At 50.3% G+C, this 20,384-nt stretch overlaps 1 protein-coding gene across 1 annotated transcript in view; it reads right to left on the bottom strand.

Annotated features, from left to right (window-relative positions):
* The window catches only part of LOC140716349 (uncharacterized), a 90,671-nt gene that overhangs the window by 11,673 nt on the left and 58,614 nt on the right, over positions 1–20,384 (bottom strand). The window contains exons 29-42 of the mRNA XM_073028998.1: positions 19,486–19,611; positions 18,439–18,620; positions 17,316–17,379; positions 16,097–16,171; positions 15,915–16,022; positions 15,336–15,443; positions 13,528–13,599; positions 11,864–11,989; positions 11,594–11,710; positions 10,755–10,916; positions 8,315–8,413; positions 3,819–3,965; positions 3,015–3,131; positions 1,649–1,840 (exon numbers count right to left, since the gene is read on the bottom strand). Coding sequence (XP_072885099.1) covers positions 1,649–1,840; positions 3,015–3,131; positions 3,819–3,965; positions 8,315–8,413; positions 10,755–10,916; positions 11,594–11,710; positions 11,864–11,989; positions 13,528–13,599; positions 15,336–15,443; positions 15,915–16,022; positions 16,097–16,171; positions 17,316–17,379; positions 18,439–18,620; positions 19,486–19,611 — 1,695 coding nt within the window. The remainder of the gene's footprint in view (positions 1–1,648; positions 1,841–3,014; positions 3,132–3,818; positions 3,966–8,314; positions 8,414–10,754; positions 10,917–11,593; positions 11,711–11,863; positions 11,990–13,527; positions 13,600–15,335; positions 15,444–15,914; positions 16,023–16,096; positions 16,172–17,315; positions 17,380–18,438; positions 18,621–19,485; positions 19,612–20,384) is intronic.

The raw sequence follows: 20,384 nt of genomic DNA, 5'->3' as shown, positions 1-20,384 counted from the left end.
ACCATCCACCCCTCCCCAATCAGCCCTGTCCCTACTCGATACCCATAGTCCACACCCCACAACATCCCCAACCCACACCCCGCCCTCCCCATGCCCCATGTACAGTATGCCCCTCATCACTCTGCCCCATCACCCTCCATCCTCCACCCACATGTTCCCCACCCCACCCTGTCTCTACCGAATATGCCCTCGACCTCACCCCACTCCTCCACACCCTCCATTTTTATCCCACACCTTCCCCACACCCCCTCATCCTCTGCCCCCCCCCACATCTTCTGTTACCATCCACTACACCCTCCATCTCACTCCACGCTGCCCCCATTCCCAGCTCACGTCATCCCCACCCTCATAACCTCCATTGCCATCCATCCCCGCTACTCTGTCCAAACCCTCCATTCTCAACCCTCACCCTCCATCGTCCTCTGCACCCTCCGTCGTCCCAACGCCCTCCATCGACCCAACACCCTCCATCGTCCTCCACAGCCTCCATCGTCCCAACACCCTCCATCGTCCTCCACACCCTCCATCATCCTCTGCACCCTCCGTCGTCCCAACACCCTCCATCGTCCCAACACCCTCCATCGTCCTCCACACTCTCCATCATCCCCAACACCCTCCGTTGCCAACCCTCACACCCCCCACCCCCCCTCCCCACACACCCAGAGCCAGTGGCCTTCTTTCCTCTCCCCCATGCTGTGTGAGAACATGGCCCTGGGGTTCAAATCTCACTGTCACTGCAGGGAGGGGAAGTGAGGAGGGAGGTTGCCAAGGATTTTAAATTGAGAGGGGTTCTGATTGAGACCTACATCACCCCTCCCCCGCCCCAACTGCTGACTCCCAGTCCTGTTCCACTGAGCGTTTGGGGTCTGGGGCTGAGCTCGGCCCTCTGCCCCACACCGGGGCTGTGCTTTGGAGCAGAGAGTCACAGTGGCTCAGGGGAAGAGTACTCCCTCCGGATACGGGAGTCCCTCTCCACCTCAACACTCGAGTGACCCTTGACCCAAAGCTAGCCTGTTTGAGGGGAGAGGGTGCCTGTTACCATGGGATCCCTGTATTGCAGTGCCCTTGGTGAAGAGCTGGGGCTTCAGGCGGTGTCAGACAGCACAGGGGCACTGATCTCTTACGTGAGGGTCAGGCAGATTTGGGAGGAGAGACCTTGGGGGGGGGGGGGCTGGTGGGTGGACATTGAGGGGCTGGAGGGGTCAGTACTGTACTGGAAACTGACTCGCGATACGGGGGAGTCAGACCCGATGGAATGAGAAAGGGGGGGGTCTCACTCTGGTTCCCGGAACTCTCTGTCCAGTGTGGACAGAGGATCAGCCAGCCGGAGGCTCCCAGTCACCACTCCTGTTTGTCCACAGAGTGCCGGCGGCTGTAACAGGCCTTGTCCCAGGGAGGGAACCCAGCTTTTCTCAGGCCTTACTGGAGCAGAATGAAGGCCATTTGACTCATCAAGTCTCCTCCGCTATTATTCATGGCTAATTTATTTTCTGTCTCGAATACATTCTCCTGCCATCTCTCCATAACCTTTGACACTCTTAGTAGAGAAAATACCAAGCTCTGCTTTAAGTATACCCAATTAATTGGCCTCCGCAGTGAATTCTACAGAACCACCACCCTCTGATGAAGAACCGACTGCCCAACGTACCCAGGTCCTGGTTGTGGGATTTTTCCTGCCCTTCTACATACAACAGGCTGTACCCGTCCCACAGCCTGTTCATCCCCAGGGGACATGGTGGCACCTGCTCCGACTGGCTGTGCTTTACCAGTAGGTATCCGACACTGACACTCCGGCCTGGCATTCCTGTCATGCCACGGACACCAGTTGGTCCTGTCGCACCTGTGAAGGAAGAGCTGAAGTTAGACTCATCCCACACCTGATGTGGCTCCCCACCGACATTCAGGGGCACAGGAGACAGGGTCGTCAAGCCCAGGTAGCATATCTCCACACTCAAACACAGGGTCTATCACACACACACACACACACACACACACACACTCACACAGAGTCTCTCACTCTCACACACGGACACAAACATACTCAGTCACACACACACACTCTGCAGAGTCTCTCTCTCTCACACACACACAGACTCATACAGATTCTCTCTCTCACACACTGACACAAACATACTCAGTCACACACACACATTCTACAGTCTCTCTCTCACACACACACAGACTCATACAGATTCTCTCTCTCACACACTGACACAAACATACTCAGTCACACATACACATTCTACAGTCTCTCTCTCACACACACACAGACTCATACAGATTCTCTCTCTCACACACTGACACAAACATACTCAGTCACACACACACATTCTACAGTCTCTCTCACACACACAGACTCATACAGATTCTCTCTCTCACACACTGACACAAACATACTCAGTCACACACACACACTGTACAGTCTCTCTCACACACACAGACTCATACAAATTCTCTCTCTCACACACTGACACAAACATACTCAGTCACACACACACACTCTACAGAGTCTCTCTCTCTCACACACACACACACTCAGTCTGTCTCACACACTGACACAAATACTGTCTCACACACACACACACACTCAGTCTGTCTCACACACTGACACAAACGTACTCTCTCTCTCTCACACACACACACACACACACAGAGTAACAGACAAAATCACAGTCTCACACTCACACACAGGGACACATGCATAAAGAGTCACACACACTTACATTAACTTTTTCTTCCACACACAAAGTTTCTCACACTCAGTCTCTTGCACACACATACACACCCACTCAGAGTCTCTCTGTCACATACACACAGTGTTTTACAATCAAATCACGCATACACTCTGCCTGACAGACGCACATTGTTGTGCATTTATACGGAAGCCCAACCCTGTGTTTGCAAAGTGAAGGTGCTGGCTTCAGATAAGGGGTTCTGGAGCGGAGGGGGTTGAGGGTTGTGGAATGGGAAGAGGTGACCTCTCGCTCACAGACCCATTCTCTGAGGCTCCATACCTTCATCTCCCGGAGGACCCCGTTGTCCTATCATTCCTGATTCTCCTGGCAAGCCCGGCAGTCCAGGGAAGTTGGTGGGGCCTGGGAATCCCTGCTGACCCTTCGGGCCCTTGGGACCTGTGCGAGAGACAAAACAATGTCAGAGAGATGGGGAATCTCCAGTCAGGAATGTTTAGGGAGTCAGGACAAAACCAACCCTTCTCCTCCCATCTCAGCCAGTCCAGAATCCAGACAATGTCTAGGACAGCCTTGCATTTCCATAGCACCTTGGGGTGACCCAGTGCGTCACAACCGTTGAGCTCCATCACAGCTGTGGTCACTCCTGCAGCTATTTTCCCACAAGCTGCAATTCAATGATGAACATCTGCTAGTCACTTGGGTGTGATTCCAATGGGTGGAGCGAGTTGCCCCTCAGTCAGTGAGTTTGCAGGGTGAGAAGAGCAGGACGTGGCTTGTCTAAGACCACATTGTGGACAGAGAGGTTTGCTGGGAGCTGGGAAGGAGACCGAGTCTCTGACATTCCATGGGCAGTGTGATCAGATCTTGAGAAGGTGGCAGATACCAACAGAGGTTCGGGAAGATGTGAGGTGATTCTACGATGGGGGGAGAGGTTCTTGGGGGAACAGAAGGGATTTTTAGAGGAACTGAGAGCAGAAACATTACACTTTGGTCAGTCCCTGGGAACATTGTGGTAGGTGAGGGAACTAGCTAATGCATAGGGCTGAGTGGCCCTCCAATCCCATTTTTCCAACATTCATGTGCTGCGTGTCTTTGGACCTCCAGGGAAAATATTTACAGACTCACCTCGATCACCATGAGGTCCTTTTGGACCAGGGTCTCCACGATCTCCATGTTCTCCAGCTCTCCCAGGCAGCCCAGGAGAACCTCCGGGTGCTTCGATATATTGGCTATGAGGTACTGGACCCTGAGGACCAGGTGATCCCTTCAAACCTACAGCCCAATCAGAGCAGAGAGTGAGTTACAACAGGCATAAGGCCCAATCAGAGCAGAGAGTGAGTTACAACGGACCTGCAGCCCTATCAGAGCAGTGAGTGAGTTACAACAGGCATACAGCCCAATCAGAGTGGGGAGAGTGTTACAACATGAAACAGAGTCAGTCCACTCCTCTACCAGCTCTGTGCCACCCATGACATCAAATTAAACCATTCCCACCTGTCAGCACATGGACTCTCCCTCCATTCCCTGCCGTTTCATGAGCCTATCTAACAGCTTCTTAAGCACCACCTACGTCTGCCTCCCCCTCCATCCCAGGAAGTATTCCAGTATTCCTTTGAGCTCCCCCCACTAAACTTGAGCCCCTTAGTATTTGACACTTCTACTCTGGAGGAGAAGATTCTGCCTCTGTCGATGTCTTTCATAATTTTAAATATTTCTATCAGGTCTTCCCTCGACATCTGGCACCCCAGAGGAAACAATTCAACTTTGTCCAACCTCTCCTTACAGCCGATACTCTCTAATCGGGGGGGAAGCATCCCAGTGAACCTCTCAGAACAAAGAACAGTACAGCATAGAAAGGCCCTTTGGCCCATGATGTTGTGCCAGCCTTTTAACCTACTCTGAGTTCAATTTAACCCTTCCCTCCCACATAGCCCTCATTTTTCCTACAACCATATACCTATCTAAATGTTCCTAATGTATCTGCCTCTACCATCCCCTTAGCAATTCGTTCCCCACACCCACCACTCTCTGTGTAAAGAACCTCTTTGACATCCCCACTATGCTTTCCTCCAAACACCTTAAAATTATGCTCTCCCATTGCTGCTCTAGGAAAAAGTCTCTAACTGTCCACTCTGTCTATGCTTCTCTTATCATCTTATACACCGCTATCAGGCCACCTCTCATTTCCTTCACTCCAAAGAGGAAAGCCCAAGCTCACTCAACCCTCCCTCGTAATATATGCTCTCTAATCTGGACAGCATCTGGAAAATCTTCTCTGCACCCTCTCTAACATCCTTCCTATAATGAGGTATCCAGAACTGAAAACAATACTCTGCAATCTAACCAGAATTTTATAGAGCTGCCACATTACCTTGAACTCAGTCTCCCCACTAATGGACCCCATATGCCATCTTAACCACCCCAACTCTGAGGGATCTGCGGACGCGGACCGCAAGGTCCCTCTGCTTCTCCACATTGCTATGAAGAAGAAGGAGAATAGCTCTTAACTCAGCAGTGGAGTTATCGTGGCACCGTCATGACGTTGTTTCCATAGCAAGCTATTCTTGTTTTACGAGGCAGAGTTGCTAGCTCGATACTCAACCCGACTTGGATTCGAACTTGGGAACCTTCACTCCGGAGTCCGGCGCTGATATTATTGCGCCACCAAGCGGGACACACTGCTATGAATCCCACCATTAACGTTGTGCTCTTCCTTCAAGTGTGACCTTCCAAAGTGCATCACTTCACACTTTTCCACCTGCCTCTTCTCAGCCCAGCTCTGTATCCTGTTGTAACCTACGACAACCTTCTGCACAATCCACAATACCACTGACCTTCTATACCCTTCCCAAAACCTCCTCTTCCTCCCGGTAACGGGGTGACCAAGAACGTACACCACACTCCAAGCATAGTCCAACTGTTGATCTACGCAGCCACATTGTGAGTTCCTGAGTTTTATACGTGGAACAGCCTGGGAAAGGCTTCACTGCTAAAGTAATGGTCTTTCTGTAGAAGCAGTGTTTGGGTTACGGTGAGAGATAACGGGTGCTTTGTTCAGCAGGAGATGAAGAGAGAAGACACTGGAGAGAACCGTTCATAGGATTTGACCTGGCCGGGGTCCGTGATTCAATGGAGCTGAGATCGATTGAGGATCAGTGAATATGAATTTTGGGAAGAGCCAAGCCCCAACTTGTGTACATTTGACTGATTAATCATAATGAGCCCCTCTTCTTTCTTTTTCTTTCTTTTCTTTACTAACACTTTAGTTAAATTAAGATTCATAAATATAATTCCTTTAATCGTACGCAGTGTGCTGTCTGTTGTTTCTTGGCACTGAGTTGTAACAGGGCAGCAAATTACACGTGAGCCACACAAACCGGAGTTTGGGGTGGAGGAGCTGTCTCCATCTCACGGGTTTGTCAGGACTGGAGTGTATATTCCCTAGACCTACACAGCTAAGGAAACCAGCAGGGTTTCATACACAACACCTGATTGATCAAGACAAGCATCCACTCCCCTTCTACACTACCTGTGGCCACTTTCAGAGAGCTATGAGCCAAGATCTATCTGAATATGGGTGTTGTTGAAACTCCTGCCATTTACTGTACACTTAGCTCTGACCTCCCAAAATTCAAACCCTGACATCTGCTCAGATTAAACTCCACCTCCCATTTCTCCACCATTACCAAGCAGCAGGAAAACCATCTCCCACCCTGTTCCCCACCACTCCTCCCCTCACCCCTTCCATCCTCCTCCTGTTTGGTCACCATCTGGCCCATTAAAGGAAGTTGGCCCATCACCAATGGGTGCCAAGTGAAGGGTTAGGCTGGATGCCACAGAGAGACCCAGCTCAGCAGTGGTGGTCAAATCAGGGCCGGAGTAGCATGCATGGAGGACACATTCTGGGTGACTAACCAATGTTGACCCAAATAGTGTGGGAGGAGTTTCCTGGGGTGTGTACGGGATGGGGTCTCGAGACCAATGCTCGGATACTCCGTGGGCCTTGGGGAGGAGGTGGGGCTGGTGTGCAGGATCTGGAACCTGAGCTCTCAGCCTCAGGATACAGCGAACGTGGAGCACACAGCAGGCGGAACCTTTTCAGCCGGAGTGCAATGGAATTCTCCGGCACAAAGCCAGTGGGAAGCACACCAGTAAATGGATTCAAGGAGCTGGTAGAGGTATTCATCAATCCCAACGGGATCGAGGGATGTGGGGAGATGGTGGGAACAGGGATAGTGCAGAACCATCTCTGATGGTGCAACGCGCCAGGAACGCGAGTGGCTTCCTCTTATTTTCATTGTTTCAGTGAAACGAGGCAATTCAGCCCCAAGGGGAGGCATCTGGTCAGTTAATGACCCTGGTTCAGAATTATTAGTGGCCTTGGTACAGATCCAGTCAGTTATAATGTTTGTACAGAAATGTTCAGGAAATGGCTTTGGTACAGATCTGGTCAGTTAATGACCCTGATACAGGACTGGTCAGTTAATGACCCTGATAGGGGACTGGTCAGTTATTGACCCTGATAGAGGACTGGTCAGTTAATGACCCTGATACGGGACTGGTCAGTTAATGACCCTGATAGGGGACTGGTCAGTTATTGACCCTGATAGAGGACTGGTCAGTTAATGACCCTGATAGGGGACTGGTCAGTTAATGACCCTGATAGGGGTTTGGTCAGTTAATGACCCCCAATACAGGACTGGTCAGTTATTGACCCAGATAGACTGGTCAGTCAATGACCCCGATATGGGACTGGTCAGTCAATGACCCTGATAGGGGACTGATTAGTTAATGACCCTGGTGCAGGACTGGTCAGTTATTGACCCTGATACAGGACTGGTCAGTTAATGACCCTGGTACAGGACTGGTCAGTTATTGACCCCAATATGGGACTGGTCAGTTAATGACCCTGGTGCAGGACTGGTCAGTTAATGACCCTGGTACAGGCCTGGTCAGTTATTGACCCTGATAGAGGACTGGTCAGTTAATGACCCTGATAGAGGACTGGTCAGTTAATGACCCTGATAGGGGATTGGTCAGTTAATGACCCTGATAGGGGACTGGTCAGTTAATGACCCCGATACAGGACTGGTCAGTTAATGACCCCGATAGGAGATTGGTCAGTTAATGATCCTGATAGGGGATTGGTCAGTTAATGACCCTGGTGCAGGACTGATCAGTTAATGACCCTGATACAGATCTGATGAGTTAGTGGCCTTGGTACACAACTGTTTCAGCTGTTGCTTGTTGGTTACTTGGTGAGAAGCTAACTGGAGCTTTCCCCTCGGATCCCAACACCTCCCTCAGAAAGCTGTGCTCATATTGCCATCTCAGAGGCTGAGGGCTTTCTCTTTGGGGCAGTGAGGTGGTTTCTGCTTCGGGGGGGGTGGGAGTGGGGTAGTAGATGTTGAACTGCTGGTGAGAGAGCGAGGACAACTCATCTAGTCCCTGAGTGCTTTTGTTCTTGCTCCCTACGATCAGTGATCTGCCTGGGTTGTATCATAGAACCACACCGATCCCGGTGCTCTTTCAGTGCCAGGTACATGGACAGTGCTGGTGGAAAGCAGCACCCAGGCTGTACCTGGAGGGAGGGGAGCAGGGGGAGAAGCTGCTTCACTCACCTGGCAGACCAAAAAATCCCTTCGCACCAGGAGCTCCCCGATCTCCAGGCTGACCCTTGGCCCCCGGGAATCCCATCATCCCCTGATCACCCTTGTTTCCTGTTAATGGACAGAGAATAATCACAATCACTGACATATATTGTGAAATTTGTTGTTCTGCGGCAACAGTACAGTGAAATACATAAAAATACTATAAATTACAATAAGAAATATTCAGTGATTCTGGTTAATTAGGACACATCGGACCAGTATAAAAAGACAAATTATGCATTTAAATGAAACACAGAACAAATGAGAACACTGCCATAACTGTGCCTAAAAGTTATCAATGGACGAATTCATCCAGTGTATACTGCTGTTTTGTTCTGATTAACCGTAAATGAACAAAATAGTGCAGATAATTGTCTGCCTTCATACAATGCTTTCGTCGATTGCATCCTCCAAATCTTCTTTTTCATTTAACATTCAAGATGATTGTCGATACCTTCAAATTCTTCGTAGGTCCTAACTTGCTGAAGCAGTAAAATCGTTTCATTTTCACTTCCGGCTGTTTCTGACATCTCTAATCCTGAACGCTTGAAACTGCAGTGAGCAAAACAGTTCTGAATTGTCTTACTGCTTATTTCTTCCCAACTATCGGTGACATAAATCACTGCTTTTTGAACACAAACACGCACAACTGATGCTAGTTAAAAACTTTGCTCCAAGCATGGTGCCGTGTCTAACGGCCACACAAGTACATATGACTGACGCTAGTTAGAAACTGTTTGGTAACAGTCTCCTGTCCCAGTTAAGCAAGAGTGTCCCAAATAAACAAGCAAAATCTCAGCAGTTTTCTAAATCAGTTTTTGTTCTTCCAGAGTTGTCCCAAATAAGTGACTGCCCCAATTAACCGGTATCCACTGTATATAGAATTACATCAAATAAGTAGGGCAAAAATAGTGAAGTACTGTTAATGGATTGGTTCATTGTCCATTCAGAAATCTGATGGTGGAAAGGAAGAATTAGAATTAGAATTTATTTAAATCTTACATCCATCTTACAATGTGAGGAAGTAAAAATCTTTGTGTTATGACTCTGTTGCAATGTACAGACATGTGAATTTATAAGTCTAATGGCTTGTAGAAAGAAGTTGTCCCATAGCCTGTTGGTCCTGGCTTTAATGCTGTGGTACTGTTTGCCAGACGGAAACGGATGAACCAGTTTATGGTGGGGGTGACTGGTGTCCCCAATGATCTTCCAGACTTCTTTCTGCACCTGCTGCTGTAAATGTCCTCAATGAAGGGAAGTTCATGTCCACAGATGCGCTGGGCTGTCCGTGCCACTCTCTGCAGTGCCCAGCGATCAAGGTTGGTGCAGTTCCCGTACCAGGTGGTGATACAGACAGTCAGGATGCTCTCAATGGTGCCCCTGTAGCAGGTCTTGAGGATTTGGGGGCCCATGCTGAACTTCTTCAGTCGCCTGAGGTGGAAGAGATGTTGAGTGTGTGTCTTCGGGTTCCTGTACCTCCTTTCTGATGGTAGTAGTAAGAAGAGAGCATGTCCTGGGTGATCAGTTGCAACATTCCACTGTAGTTTGTGTGTCCAGAAATGGCAGGTTGAATAGTACAAACACCAGTGATTCCTACACTCCAGATGGAGTGAGCAAGGCAATGTCACTGTGTGGTGTCAGACTGAGTGCAGACAATCCTTATCAAAGCCCTCTTCACTCTACTCTACCCAGTGCCCATTCTAAATAACGTTAGTGAGAAGGCCAGCAATTATTTCCCATCTTTAACTGGCCCTGAGAAGGTAGGAGGGCTGGTGAACTGCAGCAGCCCTTCTGGTGAAGGCACTCCCACGGTGCTGTTGGCGAGCAAGTTCCAGGGTTTAGACCCAGTGACGGTGAAGGAATGGTGGGACTTCTCCGTGTTGGGATGGTGTGTGACGGAGAGGGGATGCTGCAGGTGAGTTCAGTGGTGCCGGATGAGTAGGGTTCTGTTGGAATAGTGATTGAGGAGGTCAGGTTGTAGATGGGGAACACTGTAGCCACTGTGCACAGAGAGGGGGCAATTACACTTCCACCTGAGGCATCCAGGCAAAAATGAGGTAATGCCTCCTATTGACCCCTCGGACCAGCCCACTGGCTACGCCTATCGACTCACAGCTGATTTCACTCCCTGCTCTTTCATAAACTGTTTATTGTACATCCCCTTATGGAGAAATCGGAGGATTGAAGCTGGACAAATGCCCCGGAACCAGGACACGGAATTTGGCACAGAGACTTGGACTAAGCTGAGAAGAACTGCTTCCAATCAGACAATCGCTGGAAGTCGGTCCTCAGGGGTTTGGGCACTGTGTGAGTCCAAGGAGGAAGTTGATGGATTGATGGGTGTGGGGAGGTGGTCCAGGACTCAACCTGCTGACACTCCTAATCCCTGTGCTGTTAGGAGAGGACCTACCTTTGTTGCCAGGAATGCCGTTGATTCCGGGAAGACCAGGCTTCCCCACCTCACCCCTGGGTCCATGTGGTCCAGAATATCCTGCTTTTCCCTGGTCTCCCCTCTCACCCTTGATCCCAGGGTAGCCCGCTCTTCCAGGTGAGCCCTGTGGGCCAGGATAACCTGTGAAAATGCACAAAACAGTTAGAGATCTCACCGACCCACATCTCACCCAGCCCCACTCTGTCTAACTCTGGTGGTGGAAACAACCCCCAGCTGGTCACCTCTACACTGGTGACCAGGAATGTATATGACAGCAGGCAACTTCCAATGTCATGTTACACATGGTCAATACTTGACCATCAATCAGTCATTTAAAGGTCTCTGGCACACCCAATCGCCCTAAAACCAATGGCCAAGACACTAACAGAGTAAAAAAAAACCCTGACATATCAGAGTCATTCTAGGTCCCAGCCATTCAAAGGTCACTCAGTCACTTAGAGCTCTGAAGAATCACTGTTGACTATTCAGACCTCTGAGCAATCACAATCAGTCTTTAAGATCTTTGACCAATCACAGTCAGGCATACAGCTCTCTGACCAATCACAGTCAGACATACAGCTTTCTGACCAATCACAGATGGTCAGTCAGATTACTAACCAATAATGGACGGAGCTCTGACCAATCACAAACAACAGCAGACCAGGCAGTGTCTGTGGAGACAGATGTGGAATTTATACTTTACGTTGCCTAGCTCTGTTACACTGTCCCCCTGACCAATCTCTGTCACTCAGTGCGAGCTCAGACCAGATGTGGTCTCCATGAAAGCCAACAGCACGGAACCTGCGAAAGGTCCTTACCTGGGGCTCCATGCAACCCCTTCTGTCCTGGGTCTCCTGGTGCTCCTGGCTTGTCAGAAGGGAATAGGGGCCCAGGTGGCCCTGGAGGTCCCGGTGAGCCAACAGGACCTTGGTGACCTAAGGCAACCATACAGATGAGTATAAGAAGAGGCAGCATGCTGGTGTCTGGATTTACCAATCAAACACGAGAATGGAGCAAGGGTGGGGGTGGGAGGGTGAAGGGTGAATGGGGGGAGTGTGGAAGTGTCAGATGTGGACAATGCCAGTTACCAGAGTCGCCCTTGGGTCCAGGCGATCCGGGTTGACCAGGATCCCCCAGCTGTGCGCTCGGCGGTCCCCTCTCTCCCTTTTCACCTGCTTCCCCAGAAAGGCCTTCCACTCCTTTCCCGCTCGCACCTATGGGCAAAACAACAAGGTCACATTCTCGTGCGGGCGGTTAACCCTGCCTGCCCCATGCAGACGCAGTGGGGCAACGTTTAACTGGGCCAGCAACCTCATTCTGCTCGGAGACAGCAGTTTTGCTGGAGGAGCCAACTTTGGCTGAGATGTTAGGAACAGGGGTAGTGTCTTTCGGAAGTTCCCCAGCGGGTTGGCCACCTGACCTTCCTGAGCCCGCACCGAAGTGGCCTCATGCATTTCATGAGGATATGTGGCCAACTCAGACATTAGCTTCTCTCATCACCTCCGCCCTACAGGAGGCAACCACTGAGCCCAGGAAGAGGCCAGCTTCCGGTGACTGGCTGGCGGAGGACTGACAGCCTCTTCACCACTGCGTACGACGGAGTCTTAATCCGACCCGAGCACGTCAGCCGCCAGTGTTAACCGTTATTTCCTCAAGAGAGATGAGCTCACCAGCCCACCCACCCTTCCACAAACTCTGTCTGTACTTCTCGTTGCCAGCATAATCAAGGACCCCAGCTGTCCCAGACATTCTCCCATCTCCCCTCTCCATCAGTTAGAAGGTACAAAACCCCCAAAGCATGGACAACCAGGCTCAAGGGCAGCCTCTACCCCGCTGTTAAAAGACTACTAAATGGTCCCCTAGGACAACACAATGGACTCTCCGCCTCAAAATCTAACTTATGACCTTGCAACTATTGTCTCCCGGCTCTGCACTTTCTCTGTAGCTGCTAGACATACTGCTATGGTTTTACCGTGTCCTTACCACAGTGCACTGTGTCGTCTGTACGATCAGCGTGCAAGACAAGCTTTCCGCCCAGCTCAGTACACGTGACATCGCCGGCCCCGTGTGATCGGTTACTCCTTCCTCTTGGTGAGAACTCTCTCAATCCACCATTCCTCGTCCACTGCTGATCGGCATCACAGCACAAAGGGAGGCCCTTCGGCCCGCTGAGACTGTGCTCACTCCGATCATTCCCACTCCCCTCCTCTCTGGATGTCAGGGAAGTGGGGGATTATGGCCACGTAGGAGGTAAGGGTTAGACTGATTGTGGAGTAGCCTTATTCAAGTGGGCGCAACACCGAGCCGGAATGTGTCCGGAGTTTCCATAACGTAATGTTCTGCGTCTCTGTGTCCCGTGTAAAGCTCAAGATCAGAACGGGTTCTTTCTGATGGGGTGAATAAAGAGCAAGTTCCTGGGGCTCGGGGGTGGGGTGACCAGAGGACATGAAGTGACGGGGGTGGGCAGGAGAGGCGGTATCACACCTGCTATCACACAGCATTGGGGATAGCTTCAGTAGGAGCTCTGCAGTCCTGATACAAATACAGGGTAGGGAGCTAATGGGAAACTTTCCCCAAGCCAGCACAGGAACTATGGGCTGAATGGCCTTCTGTGGTGTCTCCTTCATTGACGGTACTCCAGCCCTGGTGACTGGACAGATGGCTGGCAGTAACAGGGAGATTTTTGGCTGAAGCACACCTTTATCCACGGCCCTGCCAATGGGAAAACGATTCACCGAAACACTTGCCATACCTGGAGACCCCAGGAAGCCTTTCGATCCCTTTAACCCGTTTAAACCTGGTAAACCGTCAGGGCCCCTGAAACCTGTTGGCAAATTCAAAATGAAACGGGTTAACACTTTATCACGGAGTCCCGACTCTCACCGGAGGCGGCAGAAACCTCGGTGAAGTTCACGGCTCAGGGTCCCGGTGGAGTCGCACAGTGTGGAAACAAACCCTTCAGCCACTCTGGCCCGTGCTGACCCGATTTCTGGGGGGGGTGGGGGGGGAAGGATTCACCGTTTCAAAATAAGGGTTTGGTAATCAGGAGAAGAAATTTATTCAGCCAGAAGGCTGTAAATCTTTGGGATTCACTCTCCTAGAGAGAAATGACCAATTTAGAGATTAGCGTTCTTTGTCACAACAGACAGTGAATTGCATTGTTTTGTATCAGATCAAATCAGCTGTATTCTAGGCAGAGATCAAGAGATTTATTGAGGGGATCTGGGTTAGTGCAGGAAAGAGACATTGAAGGAGCAGTTAACACAACACTATTACAGCTCAAACACGAGGAAATCTGCAGATGTTGGAAATTCAAACAACACACACAAGATGCTGGTGGAACACAGCAGGCCAGGCAGCACATAAGGAGAAGCACTGTCAACGTTTTGGGCCGAAACCCTTCATCAGGACTAACTGAAAGGAAAGATAGTAAGAGATTTGAAAGTAGGTGGGGGGGAAATGCGAAATGATAGGAGAAGACAGGAGGGGGTGGGATGAAGCTAAGAGCTGGAAAGGTGATTGGCAAAAGTGATACAGAGCTGGAGAAGGGAAAGGATCATGGGACGGGAGGCCTCGGGAGAAAGAAAGGGAGAGGGGAGCACCAGAGGGAGATGGAGAACAGGCAGAGTGATGGGCAAAGAGAGAGAAAAAAAACAAACAACTAAATATGTCAGGGATGGGGTAAGAAGGGGAGGAGGGACATTAATGGAAGTTAGAGAAGTCAATGTTCATGCCATCAGGTTGGAGGCTACCCAGCCAGTATATAAGGTGTTGTTCCTCCAACCTGAGTGTGGCTTCATCTTGACAGTAGAGGAGGCCATGGATAGACATATCCATATCTATTACAGCTCGGGACGTTACAGATTCCAATGCCAATCCTAAGGAGTTTACACATTCTCTCTGTGGGTTTCCTCCGGGTACTCTGGTTTCCTCTCACTGTCCAAAAACCTACCAGTTAGCAGGTTAATAGGTCACTCTAAATTGTCCTGTGATTAGGCTAGGGTTGCATAGGTGGCTCACTGGGTAGTGTGGCCTATTGGGTCAGAAGGGCCTGTTCTGCACTGTGTCCCTAAATAAATAAACAAACACACAAATAAACAAACCAACCAATAAATAAGTAAGTTGATAGGTGGATAAATGAATGGGTTTTGAACAGTGGAGCAGGCTTGACAGGAAAATTGGACTTTTCCTGTTCCTTCTGCCCGGTGTCCCTATGGGCCTTTTCTCCAGAGGAGGCAGTGGAGATGCTATTGGATTTAAGTGCTAGGCTTGTTTTCACTACAGATGGTCTGAGTGAAGGCTGAAGCCCAGTACTCCCCGGTTACATGTTGCCCATTCGGTGGCCCCCCACCACAGCCAGAAACGGCTCTTCCAAAGGAGACTCCAGACCAGGTGCAGAGCTTCACAGAATTCACCCGGGCCCTGGTCCCTGATTTCTGGGTACCCCCTGCCCCCCGGGAGTGCAGCCCACGGACACCACCCAACAGTTATCTCCGCAGCACGCTGATTCCTGTAATCCCGTCAAATCTGTCAGTGTCCGCCACACGCCATCACTTGTACCTTTGGTGCCTCGGAATCCTGGGAATCCCGGCAATCCTGGAAGGCCGGATGATCCTTTCGGACCTCTCAGCCCTGGGTCACCCGGCGAGCCCGGAGATCCAGGAGAGCCTGCGGATCAGAGAGCAGATGTCAGCGCTGGCTTGCGGGAATTAGGGAGGAGCGACCGGAACGGGGTGTTGAGATTAGTACTGATCCAGTGTCACGTTCCCCCATCACTGTCTGCCCCCACCTGAGATCCCTGACCACACCGTCAGCCCGCGCGCGGGGTCAGCTCAGGGGTACAACCGGCTTGGCCAGCACCGCGAGCAGGGAGACGGCCCAGCGGGAAGCATTTACCCTTCCTGAGAGAACAGCTCTCCAGACCATGCCAACAGCAGCTTCACTCTATGGAGGAGCCGTCAGGTAGAGCGAGCTCAGAGGGGTCAGTGGCAGGCACATCATGGGGGCAGTATCTGTGGAGATGTTTAGTCCAGGATTCAGGGTCACTCCCCAACCAGAGGATCACAGCCATGGCAGCAAGTTACTGCTCGTTTCGTACTGACAGTGGACTGGGTGACCCAGTGGCCTCAGGACACGTACCCTGTTGACCTTGGAAGCCAGGATCACCGTACACCCCCTTCATTCCCTCGATGCCGACCTCTCCGCTCTTCCCAGCTTCCCCTTGGAGACCTGGCTGTCCGGGTTTGCCTGTAACAGAGCAGAGAGTCAGTACGTGGGCTGGGCCAGCCGGTGTGTGCTTCCCTAGGCATTGGGCTGCTTACCTTTGACCCCTGGTGACCCTGTTTCACCCTTGTATCCAGGCAGGCCGCTTATGTTCATCGTGTCTCCCACGTCACCTGGAAGTGGTAACAGCATCTGTTACTGCAGCACAACATCTGTATTCACACCGTGACCCAACTCAGATATCTGTATTCCCACAGTTACCGAACAGAACCAGTATTCCCAGTTACTAAATAGAAACATCTGTATTCCCACAGTTACTGAGCAGAAACATCTGCATCCCCCAGTTACAGAACAGAAACATCTGTATTCAGACTGCTACCGAACAGAAACATCTGTATTCAGACTGTTACTGAACAGAAACATCTGTATTCAGACTGATACTGAACAGAAACATCTGTTTTCCCACAGTTACCGAACAGAAACATCTGTATTCGCACAGTCCCTGGACAGAAACATCTGTATTCAGACTGTTACTGAACAGAAACATCTGTATTCACACAGATACTGAACAGAAACATCTGTATTCAGACTGTTACTGAACAGAAACATCTGTATTCCCACAGTCACTGAACAGAAACATCTGTATTCGCACAGTGTCTGAACAGAAACATCTGTATTACAATAGTCACTGGACAGAAACATCTGTATTACAATAGTCACTGAACAGAAACATCTGTATTTCCACTGTCACTAAACAGAAGCATCTGTATTCCCACAGTCACTGAACAGAAACATCTGTATTGCTGTTGTCACAAAGCCAAAAACATCTGTATATGCACTGTTACTAAACACAAACATCTGTATTTTCAATATCACTTAAAAAACAAACATCTGTATTCCCACTGTTATCAAACAGCATCCGGCAACTGCACTGGTCTGCAGCCAGAAGTAGACCACAGAATGACAAGTACACATCCCCACACTTTACTGTTCTATCTACTCTGTCCAGCATTTGGCTCGGCCCGGGTAACATCTGTTGTGATGAGGTGAGGCCAGTCAGCCCTTCAATCACCTTTCCACCCAGTCTTCAAAGCCAAGTGAAGCCTCTCAAATTCGGCTTTGAACCTCCCAGCTGACTCCTGGCTTTGGGTGGGTAATCCAAATTCCCAGGCCAGCTTCCTCCATCTACTGGATGAAACTATTCAAGCCCATCACCCAATGACCCTACCCAACACCGAGGGAGTTGTTCAGCAGATTCCAACCCCCGCTCAGGAGAGGGTCTCACATATCCCACATCATTTTCCTTGTAACTCTCACCTTTAGGTCCAGTGGTTCCAGGGACTCCCAGGTTTCCAGGTAATCCGGGGACACCCACAAAACCCTGGAAATCAAAGGGAAGGCATTAGAAAGTCTCCCCCACCCCCAGCTCCAAAGCCAGGAACTGAACCAATAGTAACGACCTGCCAGTCAGGGTCATTGCCTGGTGAGGTAATTACATCAGATTTCATCCCACTGTGATTAATACCAGGAACTTGTCCAGCTACTGAGAGCTGGAGGTTGTGCACGGACCAGCACTGCCAGGAGTATTCCTGCCCCTGTACTGGCCCAGAGTCCCACTGTACCTCCCATCCCCAGGCGCTGGCGTGTGGCCAAGTGGTTAAGGCTTTGGGCTAGCGATCTGAAGGTCGTTAGTTCGAGCCTCAGCCGAGGCAGCGTGTGTGTCCTTGAGCAAGGCACTTAACCACACACTGCTCCTGCACGACAAGACAAGAGATGAGACTTAAAGCACAGCAGCACTGCCTTCCTAACCGAGGGTGGAAAGACTGGGATTGTTTTCTGCTAAACGATGGGAACGGAGGGATACCTCAAAGCCAAATTCAAAATAAATTCATTCTCAAAGTACGTATATGACACCATGTACAACCTCGAGATTGTTTTTTTTTGCGGACACTTGCGATGGAGTTGAGTAGAATGAGTGAGGATTTCATTGAAGCCTACCAAATATTGAAAGTTCTGGAAAGAGTGGATTTGGAGAAGATGTTTTCTATAGTGGGGGTGTCTAGGACCAGAGGCACAGCCTCAGAATAAAGGGACGTCCATTTGAAACCGAGGAGCAGAAGAATCTCTTTATCCAGAGGGTGCTGAATCTGTGGAATTCATTGCCAAGTCATTGGCATATTTCAAACAGAGTTTGATAGGTTCTTGATCAGTGAGGGTGTCAAAGGTCACAAGGAGAAGGCTGGAGAAGGGGGTTGAGAGAGAGAGTAGATCAGACATGACGGAATGGTGGTGTAGACCCGATGGGCCGAATAGCCTAATATTGCTCCGAATTTTTATGGTCTTTTAGTACATGCCCTCTAATCCAGACAGCATCCCAGTGAACCTCCTCTGCTCTCTCCACAGTCTCCATATCCTTCAGAGTGCTTCCTGCCACACCCACCTTCTCACCCGGCATCCCAGGAAAGCCTCTGATACCCGGAGGGCCTTGGATCCCTGGCATTCCTTTACTTCCAGGTTCTCCTGGTTGTCCTGGAAATCCTGGCATGCCTTTCTCTTGTCCTGGAGTTCCGGGAATACCAGGTCTTCCTCCTCTGCCTGGGAAACCAGGCATTCCTTTACTCCCTGATGGAGAGGAGAAGTACACAGATTGGCCAACAACAACACAGCGACACTCATATAAGCACCTTCACTCAGAGGAGCCTTGCAGAGTGATTAACAGGAGCATTAACAAATGTCTGAAACACCTTGAAGTGGATCATTACTACCACCTCTCTACAGTGTGACCCTCCCTCAGTACCACCCTCCCTCAATGTGACCCTCCCTCAGTACCACCCTCCCTCAATGTGACTCTCCCTCACTACCACCCTCCCACAGTGCAACCTCCCTCAGTATCGCCTCCCACAGTGTGTCCCTCCTTCAGTACCGTCCCTCCTATATATGTCTCTCCCTCAATACAACCCCTTGCACAGTGTGACCCTCCCTCAGTACTGCCCCTGCCACAGTGGAGTGCTTTTCTCCATTGCCCCCAGTGTGGAACTGGAATCAGATCACATGCTAAAACAGAGCTCCCTGACTCCTGTCTGCATGGAAACAGTATTTCAGGCCGAGAGGTTTGGATGCGATTTAATATGGTTCAGAGCTTCAGTTTTATTTATTGAAATGCAGTGTGGAATCGGCCTTTCTGGTCCTCTGAGCCGTGTCGGCCAGCAATCCCCCGATTTACTCCTAGCCTATTTACAATGACCAATTAACCTACCCACCAACAAGCCTTTCGACTGCGGGAGGAAACACACGCGGTCACGGGGAGAACGTACAAACCCCTGGCAGACAGCGGCAGGAATTGAACCGGTGTCACTGGACCTGTAAAGCATCGTGCTAACCACTGTGCCTGCCCCAGTGGAACAAACCCATATGCACACGCCCCCCCCCCCCCACCCCCACCCAGACAATGGAGAGCAGTTACTTCGGATTTGGAAAAATGGCATACCTCTGGGGCCAATGAATCCAGGCTGTCCAGAGAAACCAGAATCGCCCTTGTCCCCCTTCACTTTCTCCATCATGTGTGGTTCGATGGGTGGGGGTGGGCCTGGGGGACCCCTTTCGCCTCTGTCACCTGTGGTCATTGAGAAAACACCATCAGCTCCCACTTGGCAAAGCCCCTTTGTCAAGGCCATTGGAATAGGTAAATAAGAGTTCAAACCGGTACTCAGTTCATTACCATCATGTGTATAGTGAAAACTTTGCTGTATGTGCCTTTCTTACAGATGGCCTCGTGACAGAGTACAGTTAGGCAGGACAAGGTAAATCACTAACAAAGATTATCGGCTAGAGACAAGGTGCAGCGCAGGTACACAATAACACGCAAGGTCATAGTGAAGTAGGTGGTGTGGTCCATCCTACCGAACTCTTCAACATGCTCACACCCGCAGCATAGACACTGTCCTTGAGCCTGGCGGGATGAGCTTTCAGGCTTTTGTATCTTCTGCTTGATGGGAGAGGACGTCTGGGATGGGAGGGATTTTGATTTTGATTTTGCTGGCTGCATTACTGAGAAGCATAGGTGAAGTCCGTGGGGGGAGGCCGACATGCTGGGCTGCACCCACAATCCTGCAATTTCTTGTGATTATGGACACAGCATCCTAACCAGGCCAGATAGGATACTCTGGATGGTGCATCGATATAAAAAAAATTTTTTTTTTTGCTCTTATTTTCTATCCCTAATTGCCCTTGAGGAGGTGGGCTGAGCCACTGGCTGCTGCAGCCCTTCCGAAGAAGTGGTATTGTGAAGGCTCCAGGATTTAGACCCAGTGTCAGTGGAGGAACAGCTCAGTGTGGACTTTGAGGGGAATCTGCAGGTGATGGTGGATCCCAGCACCCGCAGTCCCT

The sequence above is a fragment of the Hemitrygon akajei genome, chromosome 2 (assembly GCF_048418815.1).
Source record: "Hemitrygon akajei chromosome 2, sHemAka1.3, whole genome shotgun sequence".
NCBI lineage: Eukaryota > Metazoa > Chordata > Chondrichthyes > Myliobatiformes > Dasyatidae > Hemitrygon > Hemitrygon akajei.
Note: the sequence above shows the minus strand (reverse complement) of the source record. Positions and strands in the feature narration are given on the sequence as shown.